The 20,343-nt window shown below is 35.0% G+C and overlaps 1 protein-coding gene across 1 annotated transcript; it reads left to right on the plus strand.

Annotated features, from left to right (window-relative positions):
- Positions 1-881: 881 nt before the first annotated feature.
- On the plus strand, positions 882-7,319 carry LOC117572721 (xenotropic and polytropic retrovirus receptor 1). Its single transcript, XM_034255783.2, has 7 exons — positions 882-1,062; positions 2,201-2,750; positions 2,810-3,448; positions 5,251-5,445; positions 6,423-6,592; positions 6,761-7,003; positions 7,061-7,319. Exons 1-7 carry the CDS (start codon positions 994-996, stop codon positions 7,220-7,222), a joined length of 2,028 nt encoding a protein of 675 aa, XP_034111674.1. The 5' UTR covers positions 882-993; the 3' UTR covers positions 7,223-7,319.
- The last annotated feature ends 13,024 nt before the right edge of the window (positions 7,320-20,343 follow it).

The following is a 20,343-nucleotide window of genomic DNA, read 5'->3' on the forward strand; positions in this document are numbered from 1 at the left end:
AGTAATTTTGAAAAATCTTAATGTTTTAAGCTCTTAAATGTGATTTCATATTACTTAATTTTTTGTATAATAATGTATTTATGTTTTAACTAGTTTATTATATTACATTTATATTTATTACTTACTTTTTTTATTGATCATTTTATATCTGAAAATAAATGTTTCACTGTTAATTTAAAAATTATCTTCAACGTTTATTTTAATAACTGTTTCATAATATTTATAGATATAACATATATTATCTTTTAAATATCAACAAATTTGTATAGTAAGCATTTTTGTCTGTGTAATTATCTTGAAAATTAAACATTAAATGTTTTTTCCTTTTAAATTATTAATACTACACTAAAAATTCTTTACAAATATTGCTAATTAAAATTAATTTTGCACATGTTTAATTTATTTGTTGTCTAGACGTTTCTATGGCTAATTAAATATGTAATTGATATTCATTTATTTACTGTATGTTATAATTACCTAAGCGCAAAACACTCAAAATAATTGTTAACATATGTTTGCACAATAAATAAAATGAATGTTTGTTTGCTAAAAATAACTCTCTTCGCATTTATTAAATAAAACTATAGCGAAAAACTAATTGAATTTGTTAACAATTCAGTCAGTTGGCAACACACGCAATTGTTAGCACTTTGTTTATGTTGACATTGGTCAGAAGCGAATGATGCCATGGATGACAGCAGAGGACAATAGCAACAACAACAGTAACAGCAACAGCGACAACATTTACATATCAAAAGCTCCTTTGGCCACCGCTCCGCATCCCTCACTCCACCCCCTCCACTCATCAAACGTTTCTACCATTGCCATAGCCTGGCATTCAGAGACCATCGAACGAGAAACTTTCGCTTGCGTTGGCCCAGTTCTGTTGTTTACGTGAAAACGTGCGCGTGAAACGCCGTCGATTGTCGTTTGTCGTTTGTCGCTGTCCATGTGGATGCAGTGCAGCAGCGGGCAGGAATTAAGTGGTCAAAGATGAAATTCGCCGAGCATTTGACGGCGCATATAACGCCAGAATGGCGCAAGCAATACATCAATTACGAGGTAAAAACCAAAAAGTGTGCGAAAAAACTGTTGATGAGAAAAAAATGAAAATAAAATATGTATTCGATGGATACACAAGCTTGTGCTTTTCCTAGCTGTCACTTGGCTGGTGACGTCACGTGAAAAACGGCCAGCCAGCTGTCAAAATGCCAACGAGAGCTTTTACAGCGCCGCTCATTTGGCGCATGCGCTTTGCGGAGCGTTGGCAATCGGTTGTTTTGTTTTGCTCGCGACAAACGTAAACAAAGGCCAAAGAGTTGAGCACAGTATGGGCATCACAGTGCGTTTGAAAAGTAAATGCATACAGTGTGTACTTTATTTTGAAAACGCATTGGAAATGCAAATTTGCTCGAAGCTTTTCATTTAAAAAAAAATGTATATAAACAAAATTAAAAGAGGCGATATATGAATACTATATTTATCTGTGTAAAAGTTTAATAATCTATTAAACATTATTTTTTTTATTTTGTACTGCAATATTTTTAAATTGTTTCTTGAAATGTATTTTAATTAAAAACAAAAACAACCAAGCTAAGGACAAGATTTACATATATGCCAATTGCTAATTTTTTGATTTGGATCATAAAGTTTCATTTTAGATAAAAAAAATAAATAAATAAGTATAGAAATATTAAATAATTTTCAAGGATTACAAGATGTAAAATAGACTGGGACACATGCCTTAGGAAAAAAGTGGCCCGATGTACCAATAATGAATGTCACCTCTTTCAGATATATAACATATGACATCTGACACAAAGTAGCGAAGCTTGCAATAAGATTCCAGCTAGTAATCCATAGTTGTAATGAGGAAAAGTATACCATTTTACCAAAAGAGTTGCAAAATCTGAACCAAAAGTACCATTGAATGTATATCAAACAGTTAAAAACACAAAAATATTGCCTACCTTAGTTTATGTATTTAATTAGAATAATATAAATAGGAACAAAAATATACCAGTTTTCTATAAAAGTACCGAAATTTCTATATGTAAAAAAATTTTCAAAGACTATCCCAAAAAGTTCACAACTAAGCAATATCACAGGGCAGTAGCTCATTATAATTGGTATTACTTACAAGATAAAAGAAGTCCTTGCTGGAGAAATTTAAATGAAATTATTAAAATATATATTATAGGAAATGAAGGCTATGCTGTATGCGGCCATCGAGCAATCGCCATCAGCGGAACTCGTGGATCGCGAGATGCTCACGCGTTACTTTGCCAAATTCGACGAGGAGTTCTTTCACTACTGCGACAAGGAACTGGCCAAGATCAACACCTTCTACTCGGAGAAGATGGCAGAGGCAACGCGCAAATACGGCAGCCTGCGCAGCGAACTGACAGAGGCAATGGAAATGGGCCATGTGAAGAAGCAGCCGGCGTGGAAGCGACGCACACCGCTGGGCAAAAAGAATGTCCCAGCTCGAAAGATACAAGATCTAAAGTTGGCATTTAGTGAATTCTATTTGGGTCTGATACTGTTACAAAACTATCAGAATCTCAACTTCACCGGTTTTCGCAAGATTCTCAAGAAGCACGACAAGCTGCTGAGCGTGGATTATGGAGCACGTTGGCGCACAGATCATGTGGAGGCGGCGCATTTTTATACGAATAAAGACATTGATCGTCTGATACAGGAAACTGAGCAGGCGGTGACACAGGACATTGAGGGTGGCGACAGGCAGCGTGAGTAATAAAATATATATTTAAAAAATATATTTCTAAAATCTCTCTTAACTTTACAGGTGCCATGAAGCGTCTGCGCGTGCCGCCGCTGGGTGAGCAGCAGAGTCCTTGGACCACCTTTAAAGTGGGACTCTTCTCCGGCGCCTTTGTCGTGCTCTTCCTCACCGTCATCATCGCTGCCATGTTCTATGGCTTTGGTGAGAATTGGCGGGTTGGTCTGCGCATGTTTCGTGCTCCGTTCTTGATCACCGAATGCCTCTTTTTGTGGGGTGTCAATGTCTACGGTTGGCGCTCGTCGGGTGTCAATCATGTGCTCATCTTCGAACTCGATCCACGCAATCATCTCTCCGAGCAGAACATTATGGAGATTGCCTCGGTTTTTGGCGTGATTTGGGCATGTTGTGTGCTCTGCTACATCTTCTGTGAACCTCTGGGCATTCCACAATATGCAGCTCCACTCTTTCTGTACACTCTAATGGTTGCCTTTCTGCTCAATCCGACAAAGACGTTTCATCATGAGGCACGTTATTGGGCAATTCGTGTATTGAGTCGCGTCATTATGGCGCCGTTTTGCTTTGTGAACTTTGCCGATTTCTGGCTGGCGGATCAATTGAATAGCATGGTGCCTGCGTTTCTGGATATTCCATTCCTCATCTGCTTCTTCGGTCGCAATCCCACGTGGCACAAGGCTGGCGAGGGTGAGTTCAGTAAAATGATATTCTTGTCTTGCTTCAATTTTTATTTTAGGTTTAAATTTAAAGCAACCCGTTTTAAATTTCCCATGTGAAAAGTTAAGAATTTAAGAATACCCAAAAGTGTTTCAAGTTTGTTAAAGTCAAAGTCAACTTTTTGTTGTTAATTTATGCAGTTTATTACATCCTTCCAAGGGAGAAGAAGCATGTGCGTAAATTCGTTTTGCTTCGTTTCAACTTAAATTTTGATGCAAACTTTGGCAGTTAATTTATTCAGTTCGTTGTTAATTTATGCAAGTAAATCGCAAAATTACTTTCGGCGCAAGAGTTGCACATTTTCTACATGTAAACGCTATTAAAAATGTTATTAAAAGTTAATGCAAAAGTTGCGCCAAATTGAATTGAAATTGTTTAACATTTCATTTTTGGTGAAATATTTGAATTCAAATTTGAGTTCGTTAACGAAAAGTGAAAATTCATTTATTTAGTTTAAAGCGTAATGGAAATGTGGAGTTATTAATTTATTCGCTTATCTAATTGTTAATCAACTTCTGTGGAATAACTTCGCCTTAATATATTTTCATTTATTCAATTCAGCAAAATATGTTAATTAACTTCACTTTGAAATATTTTAATTTATTCAATTCAGTAAAATATGTTACTTCAATAGAATTTCAAACTTAGTTGGTAAATATTTCATGTTAATTTTGGCTAATTTATGTATGTTGTATGAAGCTTAGTGGACAGCGGAGTTATTTATTATTAAATTATGCCTTAACTTTCAATCTTCACTGCTAATTGAGAACACATTTTAGGTATGACTTTTTAAGTCTTTTCATTTGTAAATTTTTGTCATCTACTCTAATTGAAGTTTATACATTTCTTTTCAAATATTTAATGTTAACTTTACAATCTAATTATTTAATGTTTATTATAAAATTATGCCTTTAATTTTTTACTTCACCCAATCCAAAATTTCGCTGTAAAATTTAAATAGTATTTTGTTAAACACTCGAAGTAATGATGAAATTAGCTTTGAAATATTTCAGTTGAAGTTATTAAATTTGTTTTAAAATATTTCACGTTCATTTTGTAATTTTATTTAGGGAGTTCAAAACGCTAAAAGAATTATAAAATTTTGACTTTCACTTTTAATAGCACCTAATTCAAATTTGAATTGAGCTGTAGAAATAGATTTAAGTTAGCTCTTTAATATCTATAAGTACTTTGAGGTACTCATCATATAATTTGTATTATATTATTGTAAGTTATTTGAGTTATAGTTCTCAGTTATCCAATTTCTTATGTTTGCCAACAGATAAATATAATTTAAATAATTTAAAAACCTCTCGTTTTTTAAATAATACAAATTATATGCTGAGTGCCTCAAGACTCTGAGATTTAAATACGGCAATGGAAGTTATTTAATTTATTTTCAAATATTTTGCATTATTTTTGTTCTTTAGTTTTCGCAATACAAAGCTTCGTTGTTATTACTTCAAAATAAATGTTGCTGTACGACTTAAACATCTGAGTGAACAGAATTATTTATTTTTAAATTCGCAACTGAATTTTTAAACTTGTTTTTAATTATATCGTATCTATTATGTAAATTGTCGAGTGAATTTAATAATGAATTATGCATTAATTCAATAGTTTCAATTAAGAAACTTCACAATAGGTAACATTTAATGTATTTTAATTTATTCTGTTTCAAAACAAGATTTTAATTTTCATTTTGCTTTTGAAAGTGCTTCTCTATTGAACACGTATTGTTTATTATATACTATATTTATATATACTTTTAGCTGGCAATCATTGTGTGCAGTATGTGTCCATTCTGCATCCCATTGTGGCCATACTTCCGGCATATTTTCGGTTCGCTCAATGCATACGTCGCTATCGGGACACAAAGGAATCCTTTCCCCACCTCGTGAATGCTGCGAAGTATGCGACCTCGTTCTTTGTTGTGATCTTTGCACACAAATTTCACACTACAACGGGTAAGCAAAGGGAAAATACCATCAAGCGAGAGAGCGAAGAGGGTTCATTAAAGGAAAACTCTCCACGTTTTGTTTTTTGGGGCTCATTATGCGTGCTGTTTATGATACGCTGCCAATTAGAGTTTCCCTTCATGGCCAAACCGCAAATTCATGTTAATTTTATTTCAGCACAAAAACACGTAGAATACACATTATACCCGCTACCCGTAGCGTAGAAGGGTATTATAACTTTGTGCTTCTACGAAATCTACATATATAACAGGCAAAAGGGGACTCCGACCCAAAAAAATATATTTGTATACATTCTTCATCAGCGTAAACAGACGAGACGATATTGCCATGCCCGTCTGTCCATCAATCTGTCCGTCCGTCACCTAGACTACAAAAAATAGAGATATACATTTTCACTTACGGCCCCGCTAATCGATAACGGAAATAAACATTTTTAAGCTAGAGTATATATAATAATAACTATAGTTTTTATGATTCCTAAACATTTGGTTGCGAGAAAAATTGTAAAAAATTATTTAAGAAATACTTTTGTATGGTCCAAAACACCGATTTACTACGAGTCTGAGGAGCTTTGACAGACCATTTGATATAATTTGTACTCTATGGTATATTTTCAATGTAGTACTTTAACAATATACCAAATATAACTTTTGGTATATTCTAGTATTTTTGCGCTATATTAAGTTCGTGTATTTTAAAATGACGAAAACCTACTTACTACAGGTTTTGGTTTCTTTCGTCGACAATCTGGTTTATCTTCCACTCTGTAGTATATTTTGAATGCAGTCCAATATCAATATACCAGTGCCCTTAGGGTATTTTTAGTATTTCTGCGGTAAATTAATTTGGTAAATTTTAAGAATATTAGCGCACTGTTTTGCTTCACAATAGGTAGCGGGTATCTCACAGTCGAGTACACTCGACTGTAGCTTTCTTACATATTCTCCTTCTCTTCTTTTGGTTAGATACCTATGCACAGTCGAAGGAGAATCCTTGGTTCTACTGTTGGATAACAGCAGCTCTATTCTCGTCGTGCTATGCCTACATATGGGACATCAAGATGGACTGGGGACTCTTCGATGCGAAGGCGGGCGAAAATCGATTCTTGCGTGAGGAAATCGTTTATTCATCGACGGTGAGTTGAGTGCGCTTTTGGCCTCGTCGCCAACGCTTCAACATCGTGGTTGTTGGCGATGGTCATGGTGTCCCTCTAATGGCGGCAATAAATATTTGTCCAAGTGGGACGGCACGTAAAACAATCTTTCAACGCATCCATTACGCTTTTTCTCTCTTCTCTTCTCAGGGCTTCTACTACTTTGGCATAATTGAGGATTTAATATTGCGTTTCAGTTGGACGCTGTCCATGAGCCTCATCCAGGCGGGTTACATCGAGGGTGACGTTATGATGACCATTCTCAGTCCCCTCGAGGTATTTCGTCGCTTCATTTGGAACTATTTTCGCCTGGAGAACGAGCATCTCAACAATGTGGGCAAATTTCGAGCGGTGCGAGACATATCAGTGGCACCCATGGACTGTTCTGATCAGGTAAAAAAACAGCAATAAACTATGCAAATTGTTTACATAAAATGTTTACTCGCTTAGACAACAATACTGCGCATGATGGATGACACGGATGGCGTGCTGAATCGAAGGCGTGGCAAGGCCGCTGGCGGCTCTGGGGGCAAGTCTGGCAATAAGAAGCAGAAGCATGAACAGCAGCGTTTACTGCTGCAAGGCGAATCCGTTGAGGATCTGTGTGCATAGTGTGCAGCGAGTGGCATGTTGTTGTTGTCCTCAGTCATTTTATCTCTATGTGCACAAATATTAAGTATACGTAAATATATATATAAAAAAAGAAACAAACAGCAAAACGCAGTGCGGTTTTTGAGTGTGTGTGGGGCACTAAGCTTGATTCAATTGAACTACCATGATGAGCAGTACGTGTCAATGGGTTCAACCTCGTCGTTGTCGTCATCATCATCAGCTGCAGCACGTTTCATGCGACATTATTTTTGAGCAACTCTGTGTTGTGCTTTTTGTGGGCAGTTACAGTTGAGTATTGTTGCCAGGGACATGGAAATGCGTAAATAACAACATTACTTTTTGCAATGCTAACAATGAACAACTCTTTGATACCCTATAATACATCAAAGTGAAATAAATAATACGACTAAATTTGATGCAAGACTGTACGAAATTTTTACAAGAATCAATTAACTTTATGGCACGGTTTAGATACCCTATAAACACAGCTAAGATAGGTAAGAAAAACATAAGATAAGGTAAGTTGAAATAAAAATTTTTCTAAACAATCAACTTTATGGCATGTTTGAGAGGTAAGCAATAGAACTACATTTGAGGTAAGTTGAATAAGAAAATTTTCCAAACAAACAATCAACTTTACGTCACGCCTTAGATTCTCTATAAACACGGCTACACTTGGTAAGTACAACTAAATTTGAGGTAAGTTGAATAAGAAAATTTTCCAAACAATCAACTAACTTTATGAAGCGTTCCATAAAACTAATAAGAAAATGTTTCACTTGATGTCATAATTCATTATTGAAATATATACAATAAAAAATACACTTTATCACTGCACTTGGCTACCCACTTCATAGTTTTATTTATTTGCAGCGTGTATTGCATATGGGAAAACATGAATGTTTTTCAGCTTTTGGCATTTAAATGATTTTTGCTTCTGTTTACATTTTATGAACATCGTTCATTGCTTATCGAGCTACTGTGCCAATCTACGAGTGTGTATTTGATTTTTATCAGCACAGTACAACACAGCAACTACAGTAACAACAATTATTTATTGGCCACACAATGTATGTATGCAAAGTCCAATGCAGTGGCATCGATAACACCTGCTGCTCATATTGCTTCAGTCTTGAATTTCTATTTCAAGCATTGCTAATCATCTAAACTTATTTTCCATTGTATTTATATATTGCAACACAGAGTGTGTGGTATTTATTTTGCTGAATTCATTTAAAATAGAAAACACACACAAAGGGAAATAATTCCATAAAAGTACTGCGAATTTTCGGTCGACTTTAAGCTCGTTGCCATTTGGGGAGAACAAAGAAGCCTCTTATGTAACACACATCTGACATGTATTTTGTATGTGTTCCTTAAAGCTATTTTCGTTTAGAGATTGCATTTGGGAGCTGCCTGTTGAAATATTGCCTGTGCTGTGCTGCTGGCTTCAATTTAAAGCCTGGTCGCAGCTGCTTTCATTTGATATTGATTGATGGCTTTGCCACTTAGTCGGAGAATTTTCTCGTTTTCTTTTTTGTTTTTGCTGAAAATTTTACAATAATCTGTTAAATGACAGTTTAAATTCACATTACGTTTACTTATCAACACACTTAAACATAATAAGCAGCAGCAGCAGCAGCAGGAGCAACTTGGGAATTCTTTTTCGTTATGGAAAACAATTTCAACTTGCCTGAGAAAATACTTTTAATTTATTCTACAATATTTTCGCGTAATAGTTTATGCACTGGAATTTAAAACAAGTAGTTAACTTTGTGTTATTTACAAGATGTTCTTGAGCGTAAAAATAAAACGCGTCAAAAAATATGAAATGTTTCACTTGCTCGCAACATGGCGTATGATTGATGTCCTATTGATTTATGACCACGTCAGCCACATTGCAGTAATAAATTGCTGCAAATTAACAGTTCAAGCGACAGCATTAAATTGATTTCAATATACGCATTTGGTGTAAATAATTCAAAATAATGGCAAGCCGCAGCATTCGAGCACGACAAAACCGCACAAATTGTGCCTTTGGGTCCCGTACACAAAAAAAAGCACACACAAAATTGTGCTTTATAACAATGCATTTTACGGATGTTGGCAAATGTATTTAAATCCCAAAATGCTTTAACTAAATTGCGAAAAACCATTAAGGCATTTAGTTTGCTTCCATAAAGACCACAAAATTCTTTAAAAACAAAAATATAAATAAACAGTTTTGGTGAAGCACTTGAAATGAATTTTAAATCCCCTTTCAGTTTTTTGATATGACTGTAACAAAATTTCTTTGCAAAAGAACTTTATATTCTACACATATACATATATATTTTGTTTAGCTTTGCCTTTTCTCTTGACAGTTGCCTTATGTGAATTTTCTTTTTATTTTTTCCTTGCTTGGTTTCGACTTTTTTCCAAAAAAAACCAGCAGCAGGCTTCTTTTTTGGAAGTATGTAGTTAATTGTGTAACGTGTGGCGTGCTTTTAAAATATATTTAAATATAACTTGTTCTTACGGGGGAAAGATAAGCTGCAATTATGTTTGCTGTTACCTTCAAATTGGCTAAATGCGAATTCAACCTTTTGCGCTTAAAATTGTGCGTGCTGTGCGCGTTGCTCGGTTACAGATCGGAAGAGATTTCATATATTTCAAATGTATATATTATTTTTGTTATCCCTTTTTTTGAATGCATAGATACGTTCAGTTGGCCTCCAGCTGGGCGCAGCTGTCACAGAATTTACATTGATGGCCATCAACGACATTCAAAGCTGTGCTTCCTTTGATGCCCTTCGGCCCATTAGATTAGATAAGCAGGCATTTTTGAGTGTTTATACCCGTTTCCAATACGGTAGAAGGGTATTACAACTTCGTGTCACGAGGAAATATACATACAACAGGAATAAAGAGTCATCTCATTATGTCTCTTAGAAACACTGAATCTTAGAGACTCTTGACAATTTGGTGTATTTTAATCTCTATTACACATATTGAATGAAATAGCATCACACGGCTCAATAAGTTCCCGGCCCGACATATAGGGGGCAGTAGTAAGCAAACATCGATATTTTTTATGGATAGTGCCAATTATCATAAGCTCTGTGTAAAAATTGTACAACTCTGCGACCATGTGCTTTTAAGTTACAATTTTTAAAGTGAAACAACCTTTGAGTTTTTCTACAATATGGAAAAAAGGAATTTCGTGTCCTGTATTTTGATGGGAAGGAATACGGTTGAAGCCAAAATTTGGCTTGATAAGCATTACCCGGATTCTTCTCCAGGAAAATCAACCATTAAGGATTGGTATAATAAATTTAAACGAGGTCGTGTGGTCACCGAAGACGCTGAGCGTAGCGTACGCCCAAAAACAGCAGTTACGCCAGAAAATATGGCAAAAATATGAAAAATGGTATTGGCCGATCGCAAATTAAAATTAAAGGGGATAGCTGATAGATAGCTGTTAAATCTATACACCAAATACAGTTGGTATTTTGGTATTTTTAGAGCACATTAATTTGGTATATTTTTAGAATAATACCGCACTGTTTTGCTTGTATTGAGTCGAGCAGACGAGCACACTTGACAGAGCTGCTTTGGTTGAAAATCTGGTATAATTCCATCTCTATAATTGATTTTGAATGTAATATTATGTCTATATACTACCAAATATACCAAATACAGTATTTTTAGTAGATTTTAGTATTTTTGTGGTAGACAGAGTTGCTTTGGTTGACAATCTTGTAGATTTTAATCTCTATTATATATTTCGAATGTAATAGTATATCGATATACCAAATATAGTCTTTAATATATTTTAGTATTCTATAATACATGAATTTGGTATATTTTAAGAATTATACCGCACTGTTTTACTTGTACTGTAAATGAGTACAGGGTATTTCACAATCGAGCACACTCGACTGTAGCTTTGTTACTTGTTTTTATTGCCCAGCGAACATCTGAGTGAATGTGCGTATTCCAATGTGTTTGGTCTTCACTTAACAACATTTACAACGCCGTTTTTTCGTGGGCAACAAGATGTGCCTGCCTTGATAAGCGAACGCTTGAGGCACATTCATAAAGGATTGCCGCTACTTTAATTTGCCTGGAGATGGAATTGCTGAACCTCCTGAAAAGCGGCAGCTGTGACGAATTTTGTGCCGACATTGCTTAACCTGTACAATAAAAGCGAACAAGTTTTTCTTGGTGTTTGCGACGCTTGAGCTTTTAACGCAAATACAAATCAAAATTCAAAAGAAAACCCCCGAAAAAAAAGCCTGAGGTTTTAACACGTATTCTTGCTGGGTTCTTGCTGCTCGGTTGCTGTCTCAGCAGATTTTCATTGATTTGACAGACGCACACGCATGCACAATACATACACACACGTACATATGTGAATGGCACACATGCGGATGGAATTGCCTGCTTGGGACGTGTAAACAAAACAAAACAAGGAAACTGGGCAAATCTCAGTATGTCAACGACATATACAAATCAACCTCCCGCACCCATTCTCACTGTGAATATGTTTTCCAGTTTCTCTATTCATATTTGACATGCTCCCAACAACAACTGAATGTTTTGTTGTGTCAACCTTGCGTATGCGTTATATTGCTGAACATTGAAAGTATTGAGTGTGCAAATTGCGTATACGCAACGTTGTGTTGCCTTTGTCTTGTTGCAGTGCTGCAGCCGTGTGTGTGATTGTGATTGCAATGTGCTCGATAAACGCTCGGCATCAACGCTTCGAATAATGCTGCTGATTAAATGCCAGATGTCGGTTCCTTGCACTCTGCACTCTGCACTGAGACCTTCGCTTCAACGCCTTCTGCAGCGGTTACCATGGACACACATTGCTTGCTGTGAAAATAAACGCAATTATTGACAGTGGAAGGAAGGTTCTTGCAAATACACACGAAAGTGTCTTTAAAGCGAATTTTGCAGTTTAATGCCAAACAAATCAAATGCATGCCTCCGCATCTGCACTCTGACAGTTGCATTTGCATTCTGCATTTGAACTGCATTCGAAGCGAATGCATTTTCGGTAATCCATGCTGTGCTCTATTTTGAAATTCACATTGTTTTGCGTGTGTGTGTGTGTGACTATTTGCCTGGAAATCTTTCCCAATCTATGTGCATTTTTGCAATCACATTTTGCCCATTTATACCCACTCGTAATTTGGATTTGTGGTTTGCCATCGTACACACAACGTGTCTAATTGGCAAAGCTATGCTGAAATTAAAAAAAAAAGTGAAACAATCCGCTTTAAATTTCAAATTCCTTAAGCACAATTGGCTTTTTGTAATTCAATTCGTTGTCTCGCGCATTGGAATCACTTTGATTGCCAGGCTCGCCATCAATCAATCAATCAATAACACGTGCTTTATTAAATCGTAATGATATTTCTTTGAATTCTCGCCCACTGATACAGAGACACTGTAACGAATTACGTGCGAACACGATTCACGAACATCATTAAAATGCCACCCACAGTATAAAGCAAAGAAAACAGCGACAAAATATATTGAAAATTGTCAGTCGAGCATATATGGTAACATCCTGACAACATCCTGGCGATTTATATATAAGTTCTTGCGACTATTCCAATCATGCATATGTTTATATTTTCGTATTTATTTGTTTTGCTCTGCATGTTCAGTAGTTCTTTCGATGCAAATAAGCTGTAAGCTCTGTTTTTGTCTTTCTTCTTTTACTCTCAGCACACAATGTGTGTTGTCTCCTTAGAGACTTGTTTTTGTTGCTGTTCAAAGAAAAATATCAAAGTTTAATGCTTCTTGTGCTAACGCATTTTATAAGCAGATCGATGGTCTTGAAACTAAGTTGTTTACGGTGTTATTTTTCTGTTTAATTTTTATTACAATGTCTCACAAAACATTTCAAAAGAAATTATTGTTTTGTGCTTAGAATATACTAAATTTCTATAGTCAAGCAATTAAAATCAAATTATTAAAAAAGCATTCACTCTAAGTTGGAAAAACGATTTCATAAACTTTGCCTAGTCTATTTATCTTTGATGGTATCCATATTTATAATAATTCTTTTTTACATCAAAATTAGTAAATCGTTGACTGACCTCTGTTTTATTTTGAATAAATTTGTTTAAAGTTTAATCTTTGTTTAAGCCATAATATGGTTAAAATAAAATCAAATTTTTTACGTTACTAACGCTTTGTTTATATCATTTTCAATAGCATCAATCGATATCTAAATTTATAATATTTATATTTTAATATTAATAACTAAATCAGTAATATCTTGTTTAGTTTATGTTTTGGTTCTCACAAATTTGCATAAAGTTTCAACTGAACAAACTAAAGCAACACAATTTATCAAATAGATAGTTTTTTAGTAAATATATTTTAATAATTCAATCAAAATCGGCAAAAATTTGATTGGATTTCATTTTGTTTTGAATAAATTTGTATAAAGTTAAAGCTCTCGAATACCTTTTTTTCAGTTACGAAATGGGAAAACCAAACAAACAAAAATAAACTTTAAAACACTGCCAGTTCGTTTTATGTTTGATGATAAGTATAAGTATTTATAATAATCCTTTGCGTAGGTTGCGTTTTGTTTTCATATAATTTGCATTGAATTTGAACTCATTTTTAAAATCTGAAAATAAAATTAACTTATTTATATTGGATCATTACTATATTTGTAACTTTCTTACTTTAATATTAAAATCAAATAGATACATTTTGTTTGGTCATTACTTTATTATTGTGTTCAGTGTGTTCCCTAAATAATTTTACTTAAATTCACAAAATATTTATATTGTGTTGATTGGCTTCCATATTTGTAACACACTCAAAATCAGTAAAATTTGTTTCTTTTCGCAATTTGAAAAATGTTCAAAAAGTCTGTAGTCTCTGATTATGTAGTCTTCATTTACAAAATTAGCGTTGGCCAAATTGAAAAGCAGCTACAACAACAGCAGTGTAAACTTGTCCAAAACTGTTGCCAGCAAGCAACGCAGACAGACTTTTTGGATAGCCTAAACAGACACGCTCAACCACCTCAACCTCAACAGTCTCACCGCATGCTCGACCACATCAATGAAATTGGTTCTTAAGTGTGCTGTAGTAAAGGCTAATTAATTAATTTATTTAAAACCAAACTGACACTCTGCTGGTATCCCCCGATCTGGGTGTTTTTGGTAAATATGCAAATCAAACAGAGAGCTTTTAATTAACCATGAAAACATTGTGACAGGCATGATTATGGGTCAAACTTTTGGGACAAGACTTTTGGCCTTGGCTTTAATATACATACATTTCAATATATAATATATAATATTGGTCGATGTGGCTTTAAGGGTCCAATTTGTTGTTGCTGCTAGAACAAAGCCAAATCTCAGCGGGAAATCTCTCTCTCGGTCCCTTGCTCGTCCTTTGTGAATTCTGCTGAGTAATGCGATGGGGAAACAAATGGACGGGTGGCCAAAAGCAAGTCTATCGAATCATTGGGCATTGATTGATGGCAGCGACTGTGCGTGTGGCTATTTATAATACTCGTACTCGCACTCGCAGTTGCTCTTGCTCTTTGCTTACGTATGTTTATTATTTATTATGCTCCGCTAATGCCAATATATGCAATACATATTTACCAAGCTCGATAAGTATATTGGTTTTGCGTGGAGTTTGCTTATGAAATTTGACTGAAACTAATGGATGCCATCGTAGTAGACACGATGTCAAATGTGACCCACTGGACGCGTAAAGCGCATTAGACATTCGCCTTCGGGTTATAAATTATGAAAAAAATAAAATACAACAACAAGAAAAGGAAGAGTACTGCGTTCCTAGCGGACAGAAGCCAGGCGAAAAATCCATCAAATACGAATCTTAATGCGTTAAGGGAATAGAAAACGCATTGTCATTCGCCAGACGACTGTTTGCGCTGTAATTCCACATAAATCAGTAATTTTTAAACGAAATTGAGCCCCAGATTGAAATGTGCATATGTGTGGCGTTCTATGTTTGTGTGTGTGCGCCGATAAGTATGCTAAGCTATTAGCATAAGCAGCTTGTCAATGAGCCAAAGAGCTCCCGTTCGTAAAAATACAAGAAATGAATATCCATTTATGGAAATATCAATTGTCAATGCTATTAAAGCTTTATCTTGGACTTTGAGATACTAAAAGCGGATTTATCATTTTAAATATTTCAACAGAAGTGCCACCAAACGGAAAGACAGTCCAAGCGCACACTGAGCACCAAAAGTCACTCCACACAGTCTCCGGGCACATCAGTCAAGGTTATCCCTCTGTGTTTGTGTGCGTGAATTTTAAAGCGACATCAACATTGTGGCGGGAGAGTCGCAGGCTGCTGTCGTGGCAAGTTTTGACAGTGAATTAAAATAAACAACTACGAAAATGACAATGAAAACATTCTAATGAAATATCAACAACATTGTGGCGCTTATTCTAACCGAAAGAGTGGGAGAAATACAAATAGTTACATCACAGTATTTGACTGACTTAATTCATTCGAGCATATTTACAGTTCATAAAATGCTGGCAGGAGTTGTACCAAAATTATTATGGAAATTGCCTGCTTACTGAATGCTTTGTTTTGTATAATATAATTTAAAATTAGCATACCAATTTTAAGTCTAATAACTTTGGTTGCATATGCAAATTGCATAAAGATTCGGTTGCAGAGAAAGCATTTAAAATCTGTGCAACAAATTATGTTTAGCAAATTGCAAAAGTTTGCTTGCACCGAAATCTTTAAAGCCAGCTCCTAAAAGTATGCAACAAATTATGATTTGCAAAAATTGTGGTGTCCCCAAAAGTATGCATTACGAAATTAAATTGCTGCCAACGAATTTTTCTAATTGCTCACAAAAATCAATTAAAATAGTAACAGAGGCAACATTGTCCGCATAGTTGGAAAAATATTCTATGCTCTAGTTGCGCAAACAATTAGAGGAATATGACAGTCAACTATGAACCATAAAAATATTTATTTTGCTCGTTTTGCGAGTGCAAATAAATGAAATAAATTTCCATTAAAAGCGCTTTAAGGAACCGTCACGAAATGAGTTTTGAATGACCACAAAATTTTGATGGGGCTACGTAACCCTAACGACCCTCATTTGTTTACCCAAGAAGTATGTTTTTTTAACCTTTTCTTTTGTGTATGTTTTGTAACATGGCGCAGACTAAAAAGGGTAAATGTTGCGAAACAAAAAATTTTAATTTTAATCGCAAATAATTACGCGGATGTTTCACCAGCTCAATAGCAATGTATACACACGATTGCCATGGCGAATTTGAGGTGTCATTCAGTATTTGAGGCAGCATGAGTTAAGACTGTGTGTGCCTCCAACCCAGCAAGATTGATGCTTCGCATTGCCCACATAATTTTCCCGCCTAGGATTTATTGCTGACAAACGGTGCCCGATCACGAGATTCTGATTAAACGCTAATGCTAATGCTGGAGAGCTCCAAGGACTTGGGCCTAATTAGCCAAGTGCTTGAGTTATGTGAAATGCCTTCCAAATACTGAATAATAGTGAGGTTTTGGCTCTTCAAAAGGTATCTTGACACTGACAATTCAATTATGCTTTCAGTTAAGCTGTTTATAGTTCATGCTTGTTATTAAGTTATTAAATAAAAGATCTTTGATTGCTTCACACAGTCCATTAAATGTGCGTAATTGTAATTTGTCTAATGGCATTAAATAGACGAGACGGCACAACAACATTTTGCTGTCTTCGCCTGTCAGATGGAAACATGACCGAACAGCTCCTCCTCTCATTTTTCTTTTTGGGTCTGGCTCTTGAATTTCTGTTTAAAGTAAACGGTTGCTTTTCGAAATTTCTACTTAAATTTGCTGTAGAATTGTATAATGTATAATGCTGACTAATTATTATTTTCAGGTTTTTAGAGCAACTCATGAGCAAGCAAACACACACACATACACACATTAATATTTATGAACAAATTCTAATTAACATGGCAAACTCGATGTGTGTGTGTGTGCGTAGACAGTTTGCTCAATTAGGTTATACCCTGTGGCAAAGGAAACTAATAAAATTCTAATGCGCACACTTATATGGAAATTATTAAGCTATTTAATTATTAAAGATGAAAATCAACATAACAGTTTTAAGCATTGTAAGTTTTAAGGCAGATAAAATGAATTTTTGAGCAAACTTCATTCATAATTGATGTTCATATTCATAGCCGCATTTAGTGTCAATTTATTTTACAGCTGTGTAGATTCATTTGCTTGATGTGCTAATCTGTCTCATTTGATATGCTAATTTTCCCATTGAGTGCTTGGCATCTGTGGCATAATATGCTCTCTAAAAACGCACATCTCGTAAATTTCTCCAAAAAACTCATAAATGTCTCTGGGTCTCCATGAGTTTCGACGCTCGCACACGCTGCGTATACGCAATAAAGCAAGTGACAAACAGTGTGCGTATCGTTTGCCTTCCGGCTTGAACTTCTCTTCTCTCTCCCTCTCTCTCTCTCCGTATGCTTTAAAATATAACTTTGCTCAGTTGTCGTATGCAATAAATCAAGTAGACACAGTCAAGGACTTAAATTTGTCAATATTATGATGGGCAACTTTAAGAAGTCTTCTTTTTGGCACTCTGTGACATTGCCTGTCATTTAAGTTGCCACAAAAATTTGTTAACACATACGAGATGAGATGAGCATAATATAACAACTAGGTAGACATAATTTATGTAAATATCTGCTACTTATTCTGAGCTTGTTAGCGAACAAACATTTGATGAGTTTGCTTTCAAGTTCTGCGCACTGACAGCCATTGTTCCTTGCGATAAACTTTTAGTTTCGTCAAGGCCAAGAGTTTGTGATGGCCACGATTACACGCCAATCACGCAAACTGAACAGGATATGGATGTGGCGAATGCCATTTCACTTGCACGGTAATTGAATTTTCACTTAAGCACTGGCTCTGGCAAATATTGTCATTGCTTGCCGTACTTAAACGCTAATGGAAAACTCATTATCCAGAAGGAAAAGAGAGCGGGAGAAAGTAAGTGAGTAAGTGAGAGTGCTGAGCAATTAGCCATGCCCCATGTTGAGTCTCACTCTCTCTCTCTCTCTCTCTGGCACTCTGCAACGTATGCGTTGAAGTGCGCTTATTGTCAATTATTGTGGCATGCGAGTTTTCGAGTTGTCAAGCAGCTACTAAGCGCCTTGTGTGCCATCCCACAAACCAAGCCAAGCAGACTCAAAGTAATGGTGCAACCAAGCTTATAACTTTGTGATGCAAATGTTGTTTCTACTATGATCTTTCTCTCTCTGTGCCTCTGAATTGGCCCATCTTCTCTCTCTCTTTTATTCTCACTCTCTCTATCTTCCTTTCTCTGTTGATTAAGTTCGAATGCCAATGCATATAAATTCTGTGTTATGCCTCGTGTTCTTTGGCATTTCTCATGCTCTATGAAGATTGCAAGTTAATTTATTGTGTGCACAAGTCAAACGCACACATGCTACACAATCACAATCACAAGCACACACACAAACATTCACTCACACACTCTCACTCATAATCACACACAAAACTAACATAATTCATTTCATGTGCAGCTATGCTTCAATATTATGATTTCAATCCATGAAAACATGCCTAAAATTATGTTCAATTTGAATTTCATTTAAATACAAGCTTATTGTGAATTTATTGTGCATATGCTCTGAAAATAAGTGTTAAAAAGAAAAGAATATTAGTATGTCTACACGAATCATAAATTATAATATTATATAATATTATTGGAAATTTTTAAAAATTATTAAGCGAAATATAAAGAATATATAACTCACATAGTAAATGAAAAATGCCGAATGTAATGTACATAAATATTAAAGCAAAAAATGTAGAAGATTTTAAAAATATAAAACCAAAAATTAATATTGAATTTATGTTTAAAATCAAATTGTCTTACTTCACATTAAATAATATTATTTTATGAGTCGAAGGCACCAGTAGCCACCACTCTCTTTTCTGTAAATTAAAATAAAATATAATATAAAAAATAAATAAATCAAAATTTTGTTCTCCATGCTCTTCAATAAGAAGAGTGTCTAATTAAGAAAAGTTTATTTTCTTTATCCAAATATAAATTACCTTAACTCATGGTATTTTTCATTTGCCTTAAAATAGGCTACACTTTTAGCAATTTTATCTTCGCTAAAGCTAAGCTCTGGATAAATCTTCAAAATGTTTTCGTATAATTATTTATGTTATTATAGTTTAAAGTGTTGTATATTTTTGTTAATTTAAATAGCTTCAAAGAGATTATTGGCAAGTCCTGGATTCTTAAATTATAAAAGTTCTAAAATATGGCTTCCCTTCCAATAAATTCTTTAATTTATTTTGCACTTTTTTGGCCAACATCTGGTGCCAATTTTCATTAAAACTCAAAAAATTTTTTGTTGAATGGTTTCACAGTTGCTAAAAAAAAGGAAATGAATGTGTTTCTAGCAAACACTGGGTTACTGGGTATTTTAAAGTCAATTTCAAAATTCAAACATGAGAGTGAATATGTTTTTGCAGAAAACATTCGTTAATTGGATTGCCTGTCTTTCATCAACTCGTGTGATGAACATCAAACGGTTTGTTTTGTGCTTTTTGCCACAAACAACAAAAACAAAAAAAGAAAAGAGACATCAAAATGTTTCATTTTCTGTTTTTTGTTAATTGTTTGACTGCGTCGACCAGAGAGTTTTATTAATAATCCAGACACAGACGACATATATTGTGTGCTCTTATTTGTTAAGGATGTGTTACATAGCGTTGCGTTTGAGCACTTAAAAATCCATTAAGTCCATGTCGACAGAACTCTTATCAGCTTTTGTCGCCGAGGTCCTTTTTGAACTTGGTATTTGCCAACATATTTCGACTTTTGCAGTTGCTAGTTTTATGACACATCGCGCAGACACAAAAGTGGCTTGCGTTCTGGCATTTCGTTTCATATGAGATTTGACAAACACTGTGGAAAAGGGAGTCCTTTGACCTGTGTGTCAACTGGCAACTAGCGAATGATAATTGCCATCTGCTTTCGCAGCAGAGCCAGCAGAGATAAAGCCATTCACTCCACAATGCAGTTG

The sequence above is a fragment of the Drosophila albomicans genome, chromosome 3, assembly GCF_009650485.2.
Source record: "Drosophila albomicans strain 15112-1751.03 chromosome 3, ASM965048v2, whole genome shotgun sequence".
Lineage (NCBI taxonomy): Eukaryota > Metazoa > Arthropoda > Insecta > Diptera > Drosophilidae > Drosophila > Drosophila albomicans.